This window comes from Empidonax traillii, unplaced genomic scaffold (assembly GCF_003031625.1).
Source record: "Empidonax traillii isolate 1590-97213 ecotype Southwest subspecies unplaced genomic scaffold, ASM303162v1 scaffold116:size1738432, whole genome shotgun sequence".
In the NCBI taxonomy this organism is placed as follows: Eukaryota; Metazoa; Chordata; class Aves; order Passeriformes; family Tyrannidae; genus Empidonax; species Empidonax traillii.
In genome coordinates this window covers 846,110-866,096 of record NW_020955309.1, presented here as the reverse complement: position 1 = coordinate 866,096, position 19,987 = coordinate 846,110, and the positions used below count along the sequence as shown (strand labels likewise).

The 19,987-nt window shown below is 41.6% G+C and overlaps 1 protein-coding gene across 2 annotated transcripts in view; it reads left to right on the top strand.

The window, feature by feature from the left end:
• RAD23B (RAD23 homolog B, nucleotide excision repair protein) overlaps positions 1 to 19,987 on the top strand; it is a 44,205-nt gene that overhangs the window by 17,005 nt on the left and 7,213 nt on the right. For both annotated transcript variants that reach the window (XM_027882972.1, XM_027882974.1), the window contains exons 4-6: positions 1,098 to 1,369; positions 4,939 to 4,994; positions 8,659 to 8,786. In XM_027882972.1, coding sequence (XP_027738773.1) covers positions 1,098 to 1,369; positions 4,939 to 4,994; positions 8,659 to 8,786 — 456 coding nt within the window. The remainder of the gene's footprint in view (positions 1 to 1,097; positions 1,370 to 4,938; positions 4,995 to 8,658; positions 8,787 to 19,987) is intronic.

The following is a 19,987-nucleotide window of genomic DNA, read 5'->3' as shown; positions in this document are numbered from 1 at the left end:
GCAGCGGAGGGACCTTGCCAGGAGGGAGAGAACACGCAGCACGCAGGGAGGCCAGCAGGAAAGAGAGTTTATTCAAATGTCCCCCAGCTTATATGGGCTGGTGGGGAGAGTGGTGATTGGACATTTAGATAGCCAATACAAAGAGACAGTATAATAACTATGCAAAAACAGGAACCAATGATATTCAAGTGAGTTATCAGTTTCTAACCCTTACAGTCTTCTGTTTAAGCTGTTTTATCTTGGCAAGGCAGAGACTTGGGTCAACTTTGTCAGCCCTTAGGGATATTCATAGGTAAGGGACTACAGTGATATGGTTTCTGAAAATGTATTTCCATACCTTATCTGGAAGTTACATATATTGTCAAAAGTTGAATTTCTGAATAATAGGATTAATATACTGCATCCAAGCAAAATTCAGGTTTCCATTAGAGATGTGAAGATTGAATCACAATTGCATACTTAGCTGCTCTAAATTTGTTGCTGTGCATTTGGTAGTCCGTGATTCTGCTGTATCCTTGCTGCTCACTACAGAACTGAAGTATGTTAAATGTTATTTATTGTAGTGCTTTGAATGTAAAGACTGCATAACTAAAACTTGTAGGTAAAGTTTGATTTTTTTATTATTTTTTGTTCTCCATCTCATTTTCCATCAACAGCATTCATAATGAAATGTGATTTCTCTCTTTATCACTTTTTTCCAAACCTGAGTGGTATGCTTGTTACACCTGTCAGACAGCACTCTTGGTTTCTTCTTTAGAATGTGCTTTTGTAAAACACAAGATTATTTTCACATTTAGAGTATTGTGATCTATAAATATTTAGATCTTATCTTTGCATTTCACTTTATACTAAGAGTGTGAATGCTTAGGTGTCTAAGTACTTCAGTGAAGCTCCCAGATGCTTACTTAAACACAATGAAATTGTGTTTAAATTGCATTATAGATTTAATGTCTTGCAATGTTTTAATGTTATCCTTGATGTTGAGGCAGCAATATCAAACACAGATGGTCTTAACAGAACCTAATCAGTGTGTTTTCTTCAGAGAGCAGGGGTTTGGGAGTTTTGTGCTGTGTGTGAACTCTGTTTTCCTCCTGTAGCCCAAAGCAGCAACTGGAGTGACTCAACAATCAAATGCCACCTCCACTGTTGGCTCAACAACTGCAGCTCCCATGCCAGCCCCTGCCCCTGCTCCTGCCCCTGCTCCTGCCCCTGCTCCTGCCCCTGCCCCTGTGTCAGCCCCTGTCCCTCCACCACCAGCACCAGATGAGGCTGCCTGTGAATCTGCACCTGTGAGTGCCCCTCGAGAAGAGAAGCCAGAAGAAAAACCACCTGAGGCAGCAGCTGCTGTCAGTCCACCATCAACTGACAGGTATGAATGAGCCTCCAGAAGTTAGCTGCCTGTCCATTTCTGCTACTTCTGGTTTTGATTTGATGTTTCCATTACAGTGTTAATCTAGTCATTTTCTCAAATCTACATAATTTTTCTCCTTTCTTTACTGTAATTTCAGTCTCTGAGTCAAGTATAACATTACTGATCATAAGAAGCACCCCTCTCTTCTCACACCTTCTGCTGGGGGAAGTGGAGCCTTGGGAATAAACCTGTGGAGTGGAGAGCTAAATGACAAAGGAATTGTGCTCCCGTTAGGCTTTTCAGAGTTACTGTCATGCAGGTTTCTTTTCAGACTGAGGATATTCACCTGTGTGGGAATATACTGGTCACAAAACTCTTAAAGGCATAAGAGGAATATGTCCTGTCCTGTTCATAAACCTCTTTGTTTTGAATCATGTTGGTTAGATTTGAACCGTAAGTTCCTTATTGCTGTACGAGTGTGACAGTTTGGACCTGGCTCCCTGCCAAATGCCCGAAAGTTAGGACAGCAGCCCCCTTCCCCCCTCCTTTCTTCCCTTAGGTTAAAGGAAAAGAAACTATAAAAATTAAAGAACCCAAAGTCAAGCTGCTTATGTAAAAATATATCTATATTTATGTAAATTACAGTTATGTACAGTTAATATGCTATATACACAGTAAAAGGGGGTCCACCTCCCCCCGAAGGGATAGGGAAAGGGAAAAAAAAGGGGATGAAAGGGAACAAAAGGGACACCGAACAGGTATACTAGATCAAACTATACTAATAACTAACAAAACGGATCTCACCACGTCCCTTAGAACAGCAGAATCGGCAGTCACAGCCAGCACTCTCCAAACCTCCATGTGGTAGGACGGTGGACTCTGCAGGCCTCAGCCTTAGATAAGCGAGACCAACGCAGGGACCTACTGTTCCCAAACCTCGCCGGAAGAGAAGAGAGCGAGGTCTCTAATCTCTGACTTATTTATACTCTGGTTTACGTAAAAATTGTGTGGAATACTGGGTACTTGGCTACTTCCTTGGTTACAAACTGGTCACCAGGAAGGCCTAGACTAAAACCATCACAACGAGCAATCTTAATTTCTGGAAAGAGCTTTTTCTTCCAAAATGTAGGATATGGTATTGCTCTTTAATCATGTAATGCCTTAAAACTACAAGTTTATTTTTGGCCTATCTGCAGATAGTTGTGGGAATTGGAATAACTTTTAACCTCAAATAACTGTGCTCAAGAAAATCAAACGAAAGTTAAGTTACAGGTTTCATTCCTGTTGTATGCTGTGGCCTTTTTTTACTCACTTTAAGTTGCTCAAGTATTGCATGGGATAAAAATGCTAATTGGAATTTCATGGCCCTTGAAGTGCTGCATGGCATCAAGTCTTCAATTTTCATACATTGTTTTTTAATTATTTGTGTGTTACTTATGTCAATACTTGTGCATAAGGCGTTAATTTTTGAAGTGGTTGTATTTAAAAACCATCAATTGGTGTTTAAATCTTAATTTGACAAGGAAGCAAAACTTGTATTGCTTATATCTTGAAAATGTCATATGTTTCTTGGATTAAATATGCATATTGTTTATTTATTTTGCAATTATGATAAACGGATATCTCTTAGAAATGAAACACAAATAAAGCTGCATTTATCAGTCAACTTAATTTTTAAAGAATTTTAATGGATGAATTTTTTCTCTTTTTTTTTTTCCCCGCTCTGTTAGTCCAGTGGGTTCAAAGATTAATCTTCGATACCAAAACAGTGTTTTTGCCGTACAGATTGCAGTGTTTTAAACTGCAGTAAGGGAGCCTCAGTGTACTTAACAGGAATCAAAAAAATAATTTAATGTATGCATTAAGATTATCACCTGCCTTGATTTCAGTGAGTACTGCTTGTTTCTAATTTGCTTTAGAAGTCAAATAACTAAGGCTGGTGAATATTTATTGAGCCATGGCCAGGCAAGCTGGTATCCTGTTCTGCCTTTGATCTTTTTTGATTGTTAATCTCACTACTGACAGATACTAGTGAAGCATTCCTGTTGGACCAAATTTTTTCTTGGATCTCTTAAATGCCTTGGTTTGTTTTTTTTTTATTTTATTTTATTTTTAGTGGCATCTTCTAAAAACTGATTCAGATTAATCTGATGATCTTTCACTTGCTGATACAAGTTGTCATCTCTGGTAGCATGATAAAAGTGAAGCTGGTGCAGCTCCATGTTCCCAAGTCTATCACATATCAAGACTGAATATGAATTCCCAAAATACACATACAAGATGTATATTCCTGTATATATAGCTGGCTGCTTAGGTCAACTCAGGCAGGAAAAAAAACATCACTCATGTAAGATACAACGCCCACAGCTGCATTCTGTTCCCCTCTGGCTATTTTAGGACAAACCCACTCCTGAAAGATGCATATGTACAAACATACAAGTGAACAATATTAATTTCTCCAGCAACTGACCTTAGACAGACTGTTTTGGTAGCAGGCCCCTAGAGTTTGCTAAGGTTTTGGCACCTGGGCATGTGATTGCCTTGAGCCCTGCAAGGCTGTTGCAGGCCCTGATACTCAGATTCCCTTTGCCTGCAGGTAGACAGCTCCCCATCGGGGGAAAAATTGTTAGAAATGAAATTTAATGAGGAAAGAGAATGGACTGTGGATGAGGTTCAGGCCATGGCCTGGGAAGTGTGTTTATGTATGAGTTGGCCCTTTTTTAATTTTCTTTTAGCTCTCTTGACCCATGCTTTTGACCCTTGTCAAGGCACCCAGGGTGCCTTGATGCTTTTGTTTCCCTACCTTTGATTTTTTTCCCCTAGATGTCCTTTAGTAAATCTCACATAGTCCCTTTTTCCTGGCACCTCATGATGAGTTGCACCACTCTGTAGGCTGTACTGCCCTTGAAGGAGTCCTGTTGACCCATCAGGGATGTCACCCTAAGACCAAGGGGCTGATCCTTTACATTTGCAGCCCTGGGACAAGTCAGGAAAAGGGCACCCTTGGCTCTAACTGAGTTAACTGGGATTCTTCTGCCTGGTGGTGCTGCCTCTATGTTCCTTGCTGTTTATGGAGGTGAGCCTTTAATCCTGTAATTTAACAGCTTTAACTTGATGGGGAGTAATTGCAAATGTTAGCAATTTATATTCCTAGGAAAGCAGGATACTGAGATTTTAATAAGTGCTTGGCACTGACCCCCTTGGGTCCTCGTTGAGGTCAGACTGGTGGCAGTGGGGAAGCAATTAGTGAGACTGCTGTGTGCTTTTGAAAATCCACCTTGTTCTTCCACCCTTTAAAGCATTCAGCAAAGCAGATGGCTAATCCCTGAGCAGATGGGCAAGAGCCAAACTACTGGGTGGTAAAGGGGAGAGGGTTGGCCTTGTGTTAAAAATGGTAGTATTGTAAGTTTGTAAAATCTTGTCTAACTATAGGACCCAAAGAAAGCTCTTTGGAAAGTTTTGTTGTTTTTTTAAAAACAAAAGGGGCTTATTAGAGTTACAGCTGCTGCTGCCTTTTTTTTTTTTTTTTAACATGAAGTTTTTTCCAAAGTTTTGTAATTATCATTGCACTTGTCTTCATCTTACAGTACAACAGGTGATACATCTCGATCAAATCTTTTTGAGGATGCTATAAGTGCACTTGGTAAGTGGAGTGTTTTTTTTTTAATGTAGACGTTATTTTGGTGAAGCAGAAACATGACAGATTAGCAGATGTTGACATTTTCTTCTTTATCTGTCATTGCTAAAGTTATAATCAAAGTACCCTTCCCTTAGACCTGAAGTTAATATCCTGGAACCAGCTTCAAGAGCTTCTTTACTGAAGAATACTTCCCTCCATATATTTTTATTGTTTACAAGGAAGATCCTTATCATTACTGCTTTTACCCCCACTTGCTTTAATTTCTATTCTAACTATTCACTGTGAAGTGGCTTGAATAGAGGACTATATGTAAATACATATATGCTTTTCACTTTTGCTCTCCACAGTGCAGGTTGGATAAAATGGCTGCCTTTATAATTCACTTGTTCCAGCTTTGAAAGTACTTTGTCTTTTGACACATTCAGATTAGATAAATTAACTGGATCTGCTGCTGTCTGGGCTAAGGAATTAATGCCTCCCTGTGCTTACAGTTAATTCACTTTTATTTTAGCAGTTTAAATGTCCTTGTTTCTAAGTGGAATAGACAGAATAAAAACAATAGGAAGGTCTGCACCTCATTCATGCTGATTCTGGTTGCTAGGAAATTTAGGCAAACCCACAACTCCTTACTCCTAGTTAAATTTTTAGGTTGTTTTAAAGTGTAGCAAATTAAGGCACAGAAATAAAGAGGAGGTGTCTTTTGTTTGTTTGTTTTGTCTTGTGTCTGTAAATATGAAGCTGCAATTTGGTACAAAAAGTTAAACTGAGAAGAGAGTTTTGCTTACATATTTGTGTAGGAATGTGTGGGTATATTGGAGGCAGGTTGTCATTAAGCAGCCCAGAGTGATCTATGAGCAGTAGTAATGTTTTATCTGTTAGTGATAGTCACAAGGTTTAGTCTGTCTAACTGCAGTTTAGGTTTTAGGTGTGACATGTTGTGTTAGACCTGAAATAGCCAATAGATACTGTGCAGACAACCAGTCGAGTTCTGTTACATTTCTGAAGTGACTGCTGCTACCAAAGGTGCCTTATTAACTATTTGTTGTACCTTGGTGGCCAAAGTGTGGTCATCACAAATACTCATGTTAACAGTATTGATTAACAAGTTAAATTAAGCTGGTGGTCTTGATTCAGTTCTCTTCAGAAATTAAAAAAAAAAATAATCCCATATCAAAAGTGTTACCTCACTGTCTATTTTATGTGGAAGTTCTGTGATTGTTGTCTGATTGTAAATGAATGTGTCCCTGACAGTTTGGAAGTAACAAGCATTGAGTGTAATTTCCTGGGTAAGCAAGCTGGTAGGGTTATAGGCCAAAAAATTTTCAAAGGCAATAGGCAGGAACTCTGTCATCCTTTTTCTTCAGAAATTGTCCTAAAAGCAATAGGCATAAATTGATATAGTATGTTTTCACATCCAAAGTGACATATTCGAACTGTGGCTTCTCAGTTAAACTGTCTGAAGTTAATTGACTTTGCCTTGAAAACGAGGATGGCTTTCTACTAATTTGCTTTTTTTTTCCAGTTAGATACTGAAAACTGATGTGACTGTGTGCTACATGAAGATCTGCATGTCTTGCAGTTCTTGTGCATTTACATCTTTCACCGGAGCAGCCTGAGCTTTCTTTAGGGCATGGGACGAGAATTATTGTGGGGAGTGTGATGAACTAGATTTGAGAGTTAATCCAGCTTTAAAATGTTGAAAGACAAAAGCAAAGAGCAGAATCAGTTCAGTGTTGACCTCAAACATTTCCACTAGCACTGTGTAGACATAGGCCTGACTCTATATCATGACATTACTGGTGTGCAATTCCTGAATTATTATTCTTGATCTTACTTTTTCACAGCTTGTGTAAGTAGCATGTATATGGAGGACACGTGCCTAAATTTGCTGTAATTCTGTTTCCTCCTTTGGCTTTTAATTGTGGCTTATGTAGCAGTCTGTGCAGAGTAAGTCAACCTTTTTGTATCGTTTTTCCTGTATCAAATCTCTTACACTGGTTCTAGTCTCTTCCTAGCTTATATTGAAAAAGCCCTACAGAAGTGTCTTAAGTAGTAACTAACTAGATCAACAAGTTTTCTGTCTGCTTGATTAGTTTGTTAGCAATAGTAAGGGTAAACAAAGTAGTGCGTAAGAAAGAACATGAGCAGAAGTTTAGCAGAATCATTGTGTTGGGACAATTGTTTGCTGAGCTTTTTTTGTATCTCTAGGTCAAAATTTAGGTGATAGGGTTTTTTGGGGGTTTGCTGTGGGTTTTTTTAGTATCTGAAGAAAATGAAGGTAGATGTAAAGTGATTGATCTTGTCATTTTATATGAAGACATGAACTTACCATTCCTTAAACTGAGGTTGGCGTTATTACTTTGAAGCCCAAATAACAAATACTCAGATTAGTCAAGGATTGTTAATCTTTTACTTATGGATAATGCACAAGTGTCCATGGGCTGCAGCTTTTTTTATTGTTTGTTCTTGAGTATAATGCCCTAAGCCATACATCCACTGATTATTAAGAAGCATTTATTATAAACCAGGCAATGGCATTGTGTTAATGTTGGCTTGAGTTAAACACCCTTTCCCTAAGGGAATAAAACTTGATGGTTTTTTTCATTCCTTTAATGGTGACTTACTTGTATTAACAGAGTGGCTCTAGCAATATTTGTTTCCTCTTGTGTTTTTTAATTAGTTGGGTTTTTTTATGATGGTTAATTATTTAACTCTCTTGCCACTAACATGCTAGTTGGAGTCAGTCAATAGTAGTATTCCACTGAGATCAGGAATATCTTTATTCAGGGAAGGAGATAATATTTTAATATCTGTGCTTGTTTTTTTCTTTTAAGGAAGGAAAATTAAATGGATTTTGAAAAGAGATAATAATCCTCCCTACAATGAGATTAGTGCAGTGATCAGTTGCCCTTAAATTGCTCATGTATAGTGTGTGTACCCATTTGTCAGGATGGCTGCAGGTGTGGGACAGTTTTTGTCCACGTAAGAGATGGGGAATTTGATGTGATGGATGTCTGGTCAAATAATAAATTGAATGAAGTATGAATTAAATTAGGTAACTTAGTCTCACTGAGGTTTTGAGTGGCTTTCCTAATACAACTCTTAAGTCTTCTCCCTGACTTGAGTTGGTCCATGTTAAGTTGATTAGATTACTTTGGTCATCATCACTAGCATCTAGCAATGTGTAGCTGTAACTTGGTCATCACTGTTAGTCATCAATCTAACAATAGCATAGCAAAAAGTCTTTATTTGGGAAAACCTCAATGGCTAACAGTTTAACAGGCAGGTTTCTGCCTCAAAAGTTTTGATTTCTAAAGTTATGCTGCAGGAGGCTTTTCTTGATTACATCAGGAATTGATTATTAGCTGTGAGGATGCCCTTTGACCTTAGGTGAAAACTTGGAGAGAGAACATTATTGCAATTACAAGTACAGAAGTATCACAAGTGCTGCTGTCAGTAGGGGTTTACATTGTGTTCATTACGCTCTCCTATTTCCAATTCAAATTCATATATTTGGAGTTAAAGCCACGTGGTGTTTTTAATGTGAGCTTCCTTTTACTTTTCAGTGAATGACTCAAATTTGGGTAGAAATGTTCATCTGTTGAAATGTTTTTGTGATTATTTTTTTTGTCTTATTCCCCTAAAATGGTGGTCATGTGACTTCTAGTGACAGGTCAGTCCTATGAGAATATGGTGACTGAGATAATGTCAATGGGCTATGAACGAGAGCAAGTCATTGCGGCACTGAGGGCCAGTTTCAACAACCCTGACAGAGCGGTGGAATACCTCTTGATGGTGAGCAGCTGCTTTACCAACACCTTGTTCTTTCTGTTTTTACCTTTTCTGCATAACTTTCACTTTGATTTACATGTTATTTTGAATATTAACCAATCAGTGAGAGTAATACGTGTTCACAGAGGAACAACTCCTCCAGGCAGAGCATCTGGAAGGATGAGATTCAGACTTTGGGGGTCATGTTGTGTTATAAAAAACACGGAAATCATCCCATACCACCTCTACCACTTCTTTGCCTTTACTATTTGATTTTTATGTATGTAAATTATGTGTTGTTGCAGTGATAGCTCTAAATGCCAGTGGCTGACTCAATGATTTTGCGTCACATCTTAGTGAGGTTCATTAGTTGATCAGTTGTCCTTTTAGATTAGTATCTATGGCATCACCTAGGCATTTTTTAAGTTCCAGTTCACTGTTTTTGCTAATAATGCACAGCGTTCTTAGTATACTTTCCAAACAGAAAATTTTGAGAGTTCTCTGAAGTGTGCTTAATTTAACCAATGTTTTAATTTAAGCAGTGTTCTAGAGAAGAAACAATTTTTGTTTGATAAATACAGTTTGAAGGGTGAAATGGACTTCACTGGTGTGAGAGAAAATAGAAGAGTAACTTCACTTTAATGGAAACCACGTGAGCTGTTTTGAGGTTTTTTTGGATTATTTCTCATAATCTGACAGGTCATCTCAATCTGACAGGTGAATTGTAACCACCATAGAATCTGTCTGTAATCTTGTTGCTTAATCAGTGTTTTCAGTGCATTTAATTTTTACTAGCATACCATTTTTTTCCCTGATGTGGTTTTTGCTTTTTCTGGATGATCTGAACTTTATTAGAATTGGAAAGCAGATATCTTGGACCAGTCCTTGCAGAATATCTGTGGATTGAATTACTAATCGATTAATGAGAAAACATTAGCATTAGGCCACAAGGGTGAATGGAGTAGCTCCCAACTATCTGACATAATTCTGCAATCTAAAATTTTTGTTTTTCATGTCATAAAAACATTGATTTTAGTGTTCATCTAGTCTGTACATACACCAGAAGTTTGGTGCTTTCCCTAAGCGTTGGGTTTGCAGTGTGTGTGTAGTTCTTGTACACTCAGTCTGGCATTTTCCTCCGCTGCCTTATTTCTGTTCAGAAAGTCCAGAATAGAAACAAAACATCCCTATGATGGAGTTCAACACGTCACATCTGCCAAATAGATTTTTTGACTGGCCTGAGCAGGTAATTTCTCCTCCTCCAGTAGGTTCTGTGTAGAGAATGGGTTCTTCTCTTGTATAAGGTGGTCCCTTTATGTTTCATGTTGTCCTCCTCTGAGAGTATCTTTTCTCTGTTCTTCCTCCTCTTCCTGCTGGAAAAAGAAGTGGGAAGGAACAACGTTGCTCTTGGAGACCTTATTAGCTGGCCTGCTTCTGTTGCCCTTCTAGGAGAATCGTGTTGCTGTAAATCATCTTTCTAACTGTTCTTGATCTGCTGGGTTCTAAACATGTTTTTTTACTATCCTGCTGCATTAAAAAACACCTTATTTTTGGTTAATACAGGTCCATTAATGATGCTGTACCTTGACAGTCTGTTACTTGCCTCCAAACTATCATCAGTGTTATCTTTGATATAATCTGCAGAGTAGATGTAGGGTGGTGAGGTCTCTAAATGTGTACAATTGTCCAGGTTTAAAGAACCAGTACACCAAAGGTACCTGTAGAGTGTTGGAAAGAAACCCTGTGCTTAAAGTGTAGCTATTTTGCTTGTTGTCCACGGTTCAGGTGACAAACTGTTCAGTTTTCATGGCTTCATCACTGACGATCTGGGTGTAACCCTGTGTCGATGTGTGGTCATGGAAGGAGGTCTCAATTCCAAAAAACATTTGTTCTTTTTCTATTCTCCAGACTCATTTCTGGAGGCAGTTACATTCAGATTTTTTTGACCTCAGGATTTCCTAACCCCTAATTGGGAAGTAGTCCTGTTGTCTCATCAACAAGCAGACCATTGCTTTGCATCCTCTTAGTCTGGAAATTTTTTGAAACTGTTCTTCTGTGAGGATAGTCACACACTGACCATGCTCCCTGGAGAGATGGTCAGTTTCCTGTGCGTGTCAGTGTCTCAGAGGGTTTTGAACAATGCCCTTTACAGGCTTTAACTTTTGGTCAGCTGTGAATTGGTCAGGCAGTTGCACTAAATGATCACTGTAGGTACCTTCTAACTGGAACTGTTCTGTTCTCAATTCTGCTCAGGGACTGGACCTGCTGTGATTGTTACCCTTTGGAGAGCAATGTCAGCTAAAAACTGCTGTAGTGCTCAATTAAACCATAAACAATTATTTCATCCACTGTAAGGCAACAGTGGACTTTTCTGCTGCCCAGGAAATGTTTATATTCAGTATGACTTGTGTGTGAATTGATACCATGCTTTATTCTTTGGGTAACTGCATGAACAAAGTCCATATGCCTCACTGGTCTTGTCTGATTATAGCTGTACACAATCTCTTATCTGGACAGTGACACCTCAGGCTTGTATTTAACAGTCAAGGTGATGTTCAAGATGACAAATAATTTCTAAGTGAATTTGTTTGAACTAGTTTACATAGTGCTTCCACTCAAGAGCAAACTTAAGGTTTGAACAAGCATGTTGTTTGATCTGAGCATAGATTACAGTGATGACTTAGGCCAGTGGATAGGTGAAATCAGCTAATAGTTTCATAAGATTAACCCAAGTTGTTACATTATACTTAGTTTCCCAGAAATGACTGATTTGATGGGAAAAGTTATTTAGGCAGTGCTCTGTAAGCCACCGATAAGAAAGAATTACCTCAGAATTATACTATGCATGGAATTTTCCTCCCTCTCTGTGAAGAGAGGAACATGTTGCAAGGTTAGTGAGCCATATAAAGGTAACGAATGAAGTGTGTGACAGGGAAAACTTGCCTTTATTCCTCTGAGTGGCTTAAACATGTACCTGATGATTAGGTGATTTATACCTTGCTGTGCTTCTTATCATACAGGTAAGGCAAAGTTTTGCCTGGAGCATTGTCCATTTCTCCCTTTCTAGATGTGCCTTCCATATTAGCTGTATATTTGTCCTTTTTGTTCAGCTGTAGTGATGAACATATGTTGCAGCAGGATTTTTAATCTGCGTTACCTACCTGTGATTTTTGTGTCAGGCTTGTGTTGCCTAAAAGACCACGGAGAAAAAAAAAACTCCAGGCCAGTTAGTATGTAAGAACAGGTCCTTTAATCTCAGGCCTAAGGCCCAGGGAATACATACCATGTGTGCACCCTCAGACAGTGGTTCTGTGATTTTTATAATAAGGCCCAGGTTCTGCCCCCCTGACATGCCCTTTCAGGAGTTGGGTCTGGGGGCGTTTCCTCATCCTTATCTTCTTCACAGCATGTACAGTCCTTGGAGTTCCTCTGAAGTTCTGGGCTTGAAGGTTGCTGTGTCTCTGTGATATCTTCTGGTCCAGGCCTTAGGGTCTTTTTCTACAATTTTACCTTGAAACACGGTAACAGAATTTAGAGGCATTGATATGGAATGGGGTAGTAGGGTTTGGTACACGTAAACATTATGCTACAGGGTAAGGGATATAATACAGCCACATTCACTACACATCTACTTCTAAAATCTATAAAAGTTTAAGAATCAAAAAAAAAGCTCTGAGGCATCAGTCCCCCCTTTAGAGAGAGATGGACAAAACTCAGTCTTGTGCAATCTCTACTGCTTACACCTAGCATTATACCAAAAGGATGACCAACATCTGCAGCATTGGGTTGTGCAATGAGCTATTATACAAGCTCTAACTATGTACATCACCAATATAAACAATTGTTTTATCCAGGTCCAGTTTGGTAGCCATGGAGTTTGTAGAGATATCTCTGTAAACCTATTGAGACATCCTCAGGAATTACCCAGTGTAGGATTTAGACTTGTTGCCAAATTTTAGCCGTATCCATAGTGCAAATCCAGCACTCGCTGTCATGAAGAATACTGGCTGCATTTTACTAAAGCCAAATACAAATTTTGGTTCTAAACCTGAATCATAGTTACCGACAGTACAGATAACATATAGAGAAGAAACAGTCTAGGCCACATTCTCTTCATTGGTGTCAGGCTGTAATTTGCTAGTAGTTCCAGGAACTGAAGCTTTCTTAATGCTGAAGTAATGAAACCAGGGTCCTTTGCCAGCAATTTTGACTGCAGTGAGGGAAGTCAGCAGGACTTGGAATGGTCCTCTCAACTTGGCTCGCAGTGGGTTACTTTTCCACCATTTAACGTAGATCAACTTTCTTCCTCACGTGAATGTCCCCCGGAATATGTGGAGCTTGACATGGTCTCCCATATAATATTTCATAAGAACTTCTGTTGTCTCTCCGCCTTGGTTGGATGCAAATTCTCAGCAGAGCTAGAGGCAAAGCCTGAACCCATGACATGGATGTTTCCTGACAAATTTTACCAATTTGCATTTAAGAGTACCATTCATACATGCTACTCTGCCCCTTCCCTGAGGTCTGTAGGGAGTATGCAGGTCCCAGACAATTCCCAAGACGTGACAAACCTCCTTCACTATCACCTCAATGAAATGTGTCCCTCTATCTGATGATGTTCCTAGAGGAACCCCAAACCTTGGAATTATATGGTTGAGCAAAGCTTTTACCGCTTTCTTTGCTGTGTTAGTGCAGCAGGGGTAAGCTTTAGGCCATCCACCGAACATGTCAACCAGTACTGGTATGTACTTGTATCCCTCTCTAGGTGGTAACTCAGCAAAATCTATTTGCCAGTAATCTCTGGGAAGGTCTTTGGCCTTTATTACCCCAGCACTACTCTCTTGCTTGTATCAGGATTGTTTTGCATTCAGATTTCACATTTACTTACAATACATTGCACAACTTCAGTCATACCTGTCCCTGTCACTGCCTTCTTCAAATGTTTTAGAAGGTTTTCTGTTCCCCAGTGCATAGCCTCATGTTCCCACAGAGCTATCTCCCTAAGGAGTAGGGGTGGGACCGCAACCTGTCCTGTAGGTGTAACAGCCCATCCACTTTCTTTGATTTCAGCATTAAGGGACTGAATTAACTGGTGGTCTTTCTCATCATATTTTGGGGTGAATGCTGTCAGATAGATTTCCTTCTGTGGTATTACTGCTAGGATACCTTTTTCTGCAGCCCCTTTTGCCGCCTGGTCGGCAAAATGATTTCCCAGTTTGGGAGTTGTTTTCCCTTTTTCATGAGCTCTGCAGTGCATGATAGACACTTCCTCAGGCTTCCAAATACTCTGCCGGACTGCATGGATTTGGTCTGCATGTTTGATCCCACTGCCTTGGGCAGTTAGTAGCCCTCTCTTTCCAGATGGCTCCATGGGCATGTACAAAGCTGAATGCATATTTAGAATCAGTCCATATATTTACCTTCGCTCAGTTCTAGAGCTCTTGTCAGTGCAATCAGTTCTGCCTTTTGGGATGATACATCTGCTGGCAAGGCCTTCACCTCCATTACCTTGTCCTTGGTTGTCACTGCTTTTGCTTTCCATCCCGCATGAAACTGATTCCATCTATGTACAGTTCCCAATCTGGGTTTTCCAGATGCACATCCTTCATGTCTAGTCTGCTGGAATAGGCCTCTTTGATGGTCTGCAAACAGTCATGCTTAGACACACTGTCAGTCAAGGCTGAGGACAGACACATAGCAGGATTAACAGTAGATGTTGTTTTCAGAGTAACATCACCCTGTTCCAGCAACACAGCCTGATATTTAAGCATTCTGCTACGGGACAGCCAGTGGCCCCCCTTCTGCTCAAGCACAGCTTGGACTGCATGAGGTACCTACACAACAATGCACTGCTCAAGGGTGAGTTTTTGGGCCTCCTGGATCAGGATAACAGTCACTGCCACAGCCCTCAAACACCCTGGCCACCCTTGGCTCGCACTGTCTAGCTGTTTGGAGAAGTAAGCCACAGCCCTTTGCTGGTTTCCCAGAGTCTGTGACAGTACCAGAGCAATATTTAGTTGTTCATATGTGAACAGTTCAAAAGGCTTAGTTAGGTCTTGGTAGTCCCAGTGCTGGAGCTGACGTTAAAGATTGTTTCAGCTGTTTAAATGCAGCTCTCTTTGCATCTGTCTGTGTTACAACTGCATCCTTGTCTGCTGTTAGTGCTTCCTACAGGGGTGTGACTAGTAACCCATAGGTGACATCATTCCTAGGAAAGCCTGCATTTCTCATATGGTGTGGGGCTCTGGAAGATGACAGATAGCTTCTTTTCAGTCTGTGCTTAGTCATTGATGTCTATGGTAGTTCTCAAACCCCAAACACATGACTATTTCCTTTGCAACCTGTGCCTTTTCTTTTGAGACTCTATACCCACTTACTCCCAAAAAAGTTTAAAAGACAGTGAGCTGGATGCACTCATCCCGACTTTTGGCAGCAATTAGTATATCGTCCATATATTGCAGGACAACTCCTCCTGGCTGCTGCCTTCTCCAGTCCTCCAGTTCTTTTGCCTGTTGGTTTCCACATATAGTCACACATATGTTCTTGTAGCCCTGGGGTAGAACCACACAGGTGAGTTGAGTTCTTCTCTCTATCTCAGGATTTTCCCATTCAAAAGCAAAGAGCTCCTGACTGTCCTTACACATGCACGGGAATGCAGAAGAAAGCATCCTTGAGGTCAAGCACAGTAAACCACCCTAAATCATCTGTTAATGTGGTCAGTAAGGTATAGGGGTTGGCCACTACTGGGTGTGTGTCCTCTGTTATTTTGTTGATGGCCCTTAGGTCCTGCACCAATCGATAGCTTTTACCATCAGCCTTTTTTGCCAGTAGGATGGGGTACTGTATTTGGATTCACATTCTACCAATAACCCAAGTTTAAGGAACTTTTCAGTTAGGGGTGCTAATCCTTTATGGGCTTTCTAGCTTCAAAGGGTATTATTTTTGTCTTACTGGTGTTGCTTCTGGTTTGAGTGTGATGCTTATAGGTTCTGCTTGCTTGGACCTCCCAGGACAATTGCTAGCCCACACTATAGAGATGACAGCATTCTCAGCTTCTGTGGGGATCTCTCCGTGGTTCTCCTGTATGAAAAAGGTAGCTGCCTCAATATATTTAGTGTCAGGAATTATGACTTTTATTTCCCCCGCCCCCCCCATTGCAGAATTTAATTTCTGCTTCTAATTTCTCCATTAGATCCCTGCCCAGTAAAGGCTTAGGACAGTTTGGCATACAGAAGAATTGATGAGTTATGCACTGCTTTCCCAATTTCACTCTCAAAGGTTTAAAGGAAGGTCTTGTTTTGCTTACCCCTGTAGCACCAACCACTTACAGTATCATGACTCAGTTTCACTTCCAAAGTATTTAACACAGAATATGCTGTGCCTGGATCAACCAAAAATTCAACTTCTCCCCCCAGCTTAGCTACAACTAGAGGTTCTGCTGGGGAAGAATCCTCAGGTCTCCTTCAGACACCATGTCCATCCTGGTCCACAGCCAGTTGAGGGACTGGGTTTCCACTTCTTTTCAAATCTGGACAATCCCTTCTCCAGTGCCCTTTCTTTTTGCAGAAAGAACACCAATAGTTCCCCTTATCATGTTGGCCATTGCATTTAAAACGCTTGCAGTGGGCATTGTGTTTGTGGCATTCCTGGCAGTTACTGCATTCCTGGGATGTGTGGCAGACATCTGCCTCCACCTCCAGCACTTTTGCCTTGCCTTTCTGATCCCTATTCCAATACATCATCCAAGCTATATCGAATAACTCACTGATCCCTTCCTTTTCACCTGCCTTTTGCAACTTTTTCCTTATATCATCTGCAGACTGACCTATGAACAAATAGACCAAATGTCTTCTCCCAAAGTCTGAATTGATGTCCACATCTATATACTTTTCCATGACATCTTTCAGCCTATTCAGAAAGTCTTTCGGGGATTCATTCTTGTCTTGCTTCACCTCATACAGTTTTGACCAATTTACTACTTTTGGAATACCATGTCTTAAACCATATACCACCTAATCCTGATAGCCTTTCAATGCTTCCCTCTTTGCTGGTAAACTGCGATCCCATTTTGGGTGCTCTGGGGGGAATATATCCTTAAGTTCCCATGTAAGTTTTCCAGATGCTAGTAGTAGCTCAATCTCAGACCAGGCAGCTTGCTTAACCATTTTCTTCTCCATACTATCAAGTAATATATCTATCATGAGTTCCAGGTCATACCAGTCCAGATTTTGTGTTCTTATTGCTCTTTCTACGTAATTAGCCATCTTTTCTGGGTTTTCTCTATATGCCCCCACTGAGACCTTCCATTGTTGTAACTCAAACAGAGAAAAAGAAACTTTTATCAAAACTAGCCCTTGGTTACCCATGGTGTGTCTCAGGCAAGCCTGTATGACAGTTTTCTCCTTTTTTATCCTTGTTTTCCTAGCCACTGGGCTCGGATCCAATAGAGCCTCATGCACCCTTCTCCCCCTTCCCTTCACAGTTGCCGCGGCAATTGTCACCTTTGTTTTTGGTTTTACTACGGGAACTTTTTCCTCCTCTGAGGTACTGTCTATTTGGCAGCAGAGGCATCAAAGGGGAGAAGGCCCCGCCTTTGCCTCCTCTCCAGAGATCTGCTCCTCCTTGGTGTTCCTGTTCCTTGATGATACGGGGCAAAAGCTGGAAACTCCCCTGGGTGCTTTCCACCCCTTCGGGAATGGGAAACCCTGCCTACAAAGGCAGGGGCATTTGGAATGACTGCACCCCCTGTGTACCCGTTGCGAGGGTAAGGACCATAAGGGATTGGGAGGGTTAAAGGGGAAGAAGCGGCTCCGGCTGCGCTGTCGATTGGGGCGGGGATCCCGGCTGCAGGTGCCACCCTCACTCCTCCTTTTCCCTCGGTCCGGCGGGACTTTTGCCCGTGGCTGCCGAGGTACCGTGGGCAGCCATGTCTGGGCAGGTCTCGGCCGAGGGATGGTCTGCACCTGCCGCACTCTCCGCTCCCTCCCTCGGATCCTCGGCAGCTCCCATGGCCGTGACCCCGGTTGCTGCCGCTGGCAGCCTTTGGTCCTGTAGTGGTGGGTCCCACCACCACTCCCGTGGCGATGGCTCCAGTAGCTGCCACCTGACCGGCACCCACCCTCACCTGTCCTGCGGCCCCTAGCAGGACCTGCGCCCGCTCCACCTGTGGCAGATCCCAGTGCCGCTGGTCCCACAGTGCCAGCCACGACCGCTCCAGCAGAAGTGGCTCCTGGACCTCCCCCTCGCAACGCGGGGGCCATTAAAAGATCTAAATCCTCGTCTGCCGCGCTTTTAACATAAATTTGACTGGTGGGGTCTCGTTTATCATGATCTTACCTCTTTCCTCTCTCTAAAGCCATTTCTGAGAGCTCTGCCTCTACTCGGGCTTTATCTAACTTGCACTCTCTTTTCCATTCCCGACGGTTTAAAGAAGCCAAAAACAGTTCAGCGTACACTACTTCATTCCATCACTTCTGTTTATGAAGGGTCGACGTAAGCTGCAACACTGTATTCATTTGTAAAGAGCCAAACTTTGGCCAAGTCTCCCTTCCAGTAGCCCGTGCAAAGGCCACATAGTTACAGAGAGCCTGCATAACTCTTGCCTTTTTAAAGATAGTTCAGGGGCAGTCACATGCTTCCAGTGCTGCAAAACCAAGGCTAAAGGAGATTCTTTTGGGATCTCCTTCTCTCAGGACTTGATATAACCCATGATGACAACTACAAGGCAGGTAAAAGCTTCCCTGTGCCAGATTTGAACTTGTGGCCTCAGGTTTACCAAGTGAGCTCCCTCTCTGAACACCACCACCGACTTCACACCAGGGCAGGGTATTTTAATGTAGGAAAATGCGTCCCTTTCCTCCTGGCTGTACCAAGCTAATACAAAGCCCCTGAATAACCACAGTGGTAGGCTCTGCTGACCCTGCTCTGCCTTTACCGAAGCTGCAAGGGGCCAGTCCCTCCACCTCCTCCCTTTTAATTGTCCCAGGCTTCTGCCCACAGACTGGAAAAACACCAACTTATGCTACAATTCAGGCCCAAAGTCTCACTTTGCCGCCTACTGCATTCCCCTATTACTGGGAAAAACCCATCTGCAGCTGCTAGCACAATTACCCAAAGGAGCTGCTCTTTTATCTCACCTAGAGTGTTTCTGAGGAGCAGGCCTTCTCAAGATTGGTGTGGGAATTCTCCAAAATATGCCGGCAGAAGAAGAATTTCCTGCAGGATTATGTTTCCCGATCCAGAGGATTCACACGTCACACTTTTCTGCCTTTCGGAATGCCAGAACTGTTGCCTAAAAGACCGCGGAGAAAAAAGACTCCAGCCCAATTTAGTGTATAAGAGCAGGTCCTTTAATCTCAGGCCTAAGACCCAGGGAATACATACCAGGCATACTTGCCCAGAAGTGGTTCTGTGATTTCATAATAAGGTCCATCCGATCTCACCTTTGGTTATGCCCAATTCTGCCCCCTGACACGCCCCTTCGGGAATTGGGTCTGGGGGTGTTTGAGACCCCTTCTTCCTCGTCCTTGTCTTCTTCACAGCACATACGGTCCTTGGAGTTCTTCCAAAGTTCTGGGCTTGAAGGTTGCTGTGTCTCTGTGGTATCTTCTGGACCAGGCCTTAGGGTCTTTTTCTACAATTGTACCTTGAAAAGAAGACTAAACACTCTAACAGAATTTTAGAGGGATTGATATGAAATGGGATAATAGCGTTGAGTATGTGTAAACATTATGCTACAGGGTAAGGGATATAATACAGCTACATTAAAATCTATATTCACTACACTTCTAAAATCTATAAAGGTTTAAAAATCAAAAAAAAGGCTCAGAGGCATCACTTGACAAACCTCTTTGTTGTCTGGTTACACTGAAGCTTTGCAATATTTCTGCCCTCCCCAGTCCTTATGTTTTGTGCTTCCCAAACTGAAGGATGGCCTTCTTTTGGGTAATTTCTCTGGACTTGTTGTCATACAGGATTCTTTCTTGGTGTCTCTCCCATGCCAAGCTGTCTGAGTTTCCAAGATTCAGGGAGGAATGTTAAAAGGACAAATTTGGTGCAGGAGTTCAGTGACAGTGGGGAAGGCAAGGTTAGGGTAGGAAGTCTGAAGGATTCCCATGCAGGAGAAAGGTAGTAAGGTAAGGTGTGTCTTGATTGTATAACCCACATTCTAGTTCACTATGATTGTTTTTTTTATATTTGTTCATTTCCCCCTCCCTTCCCCCCCC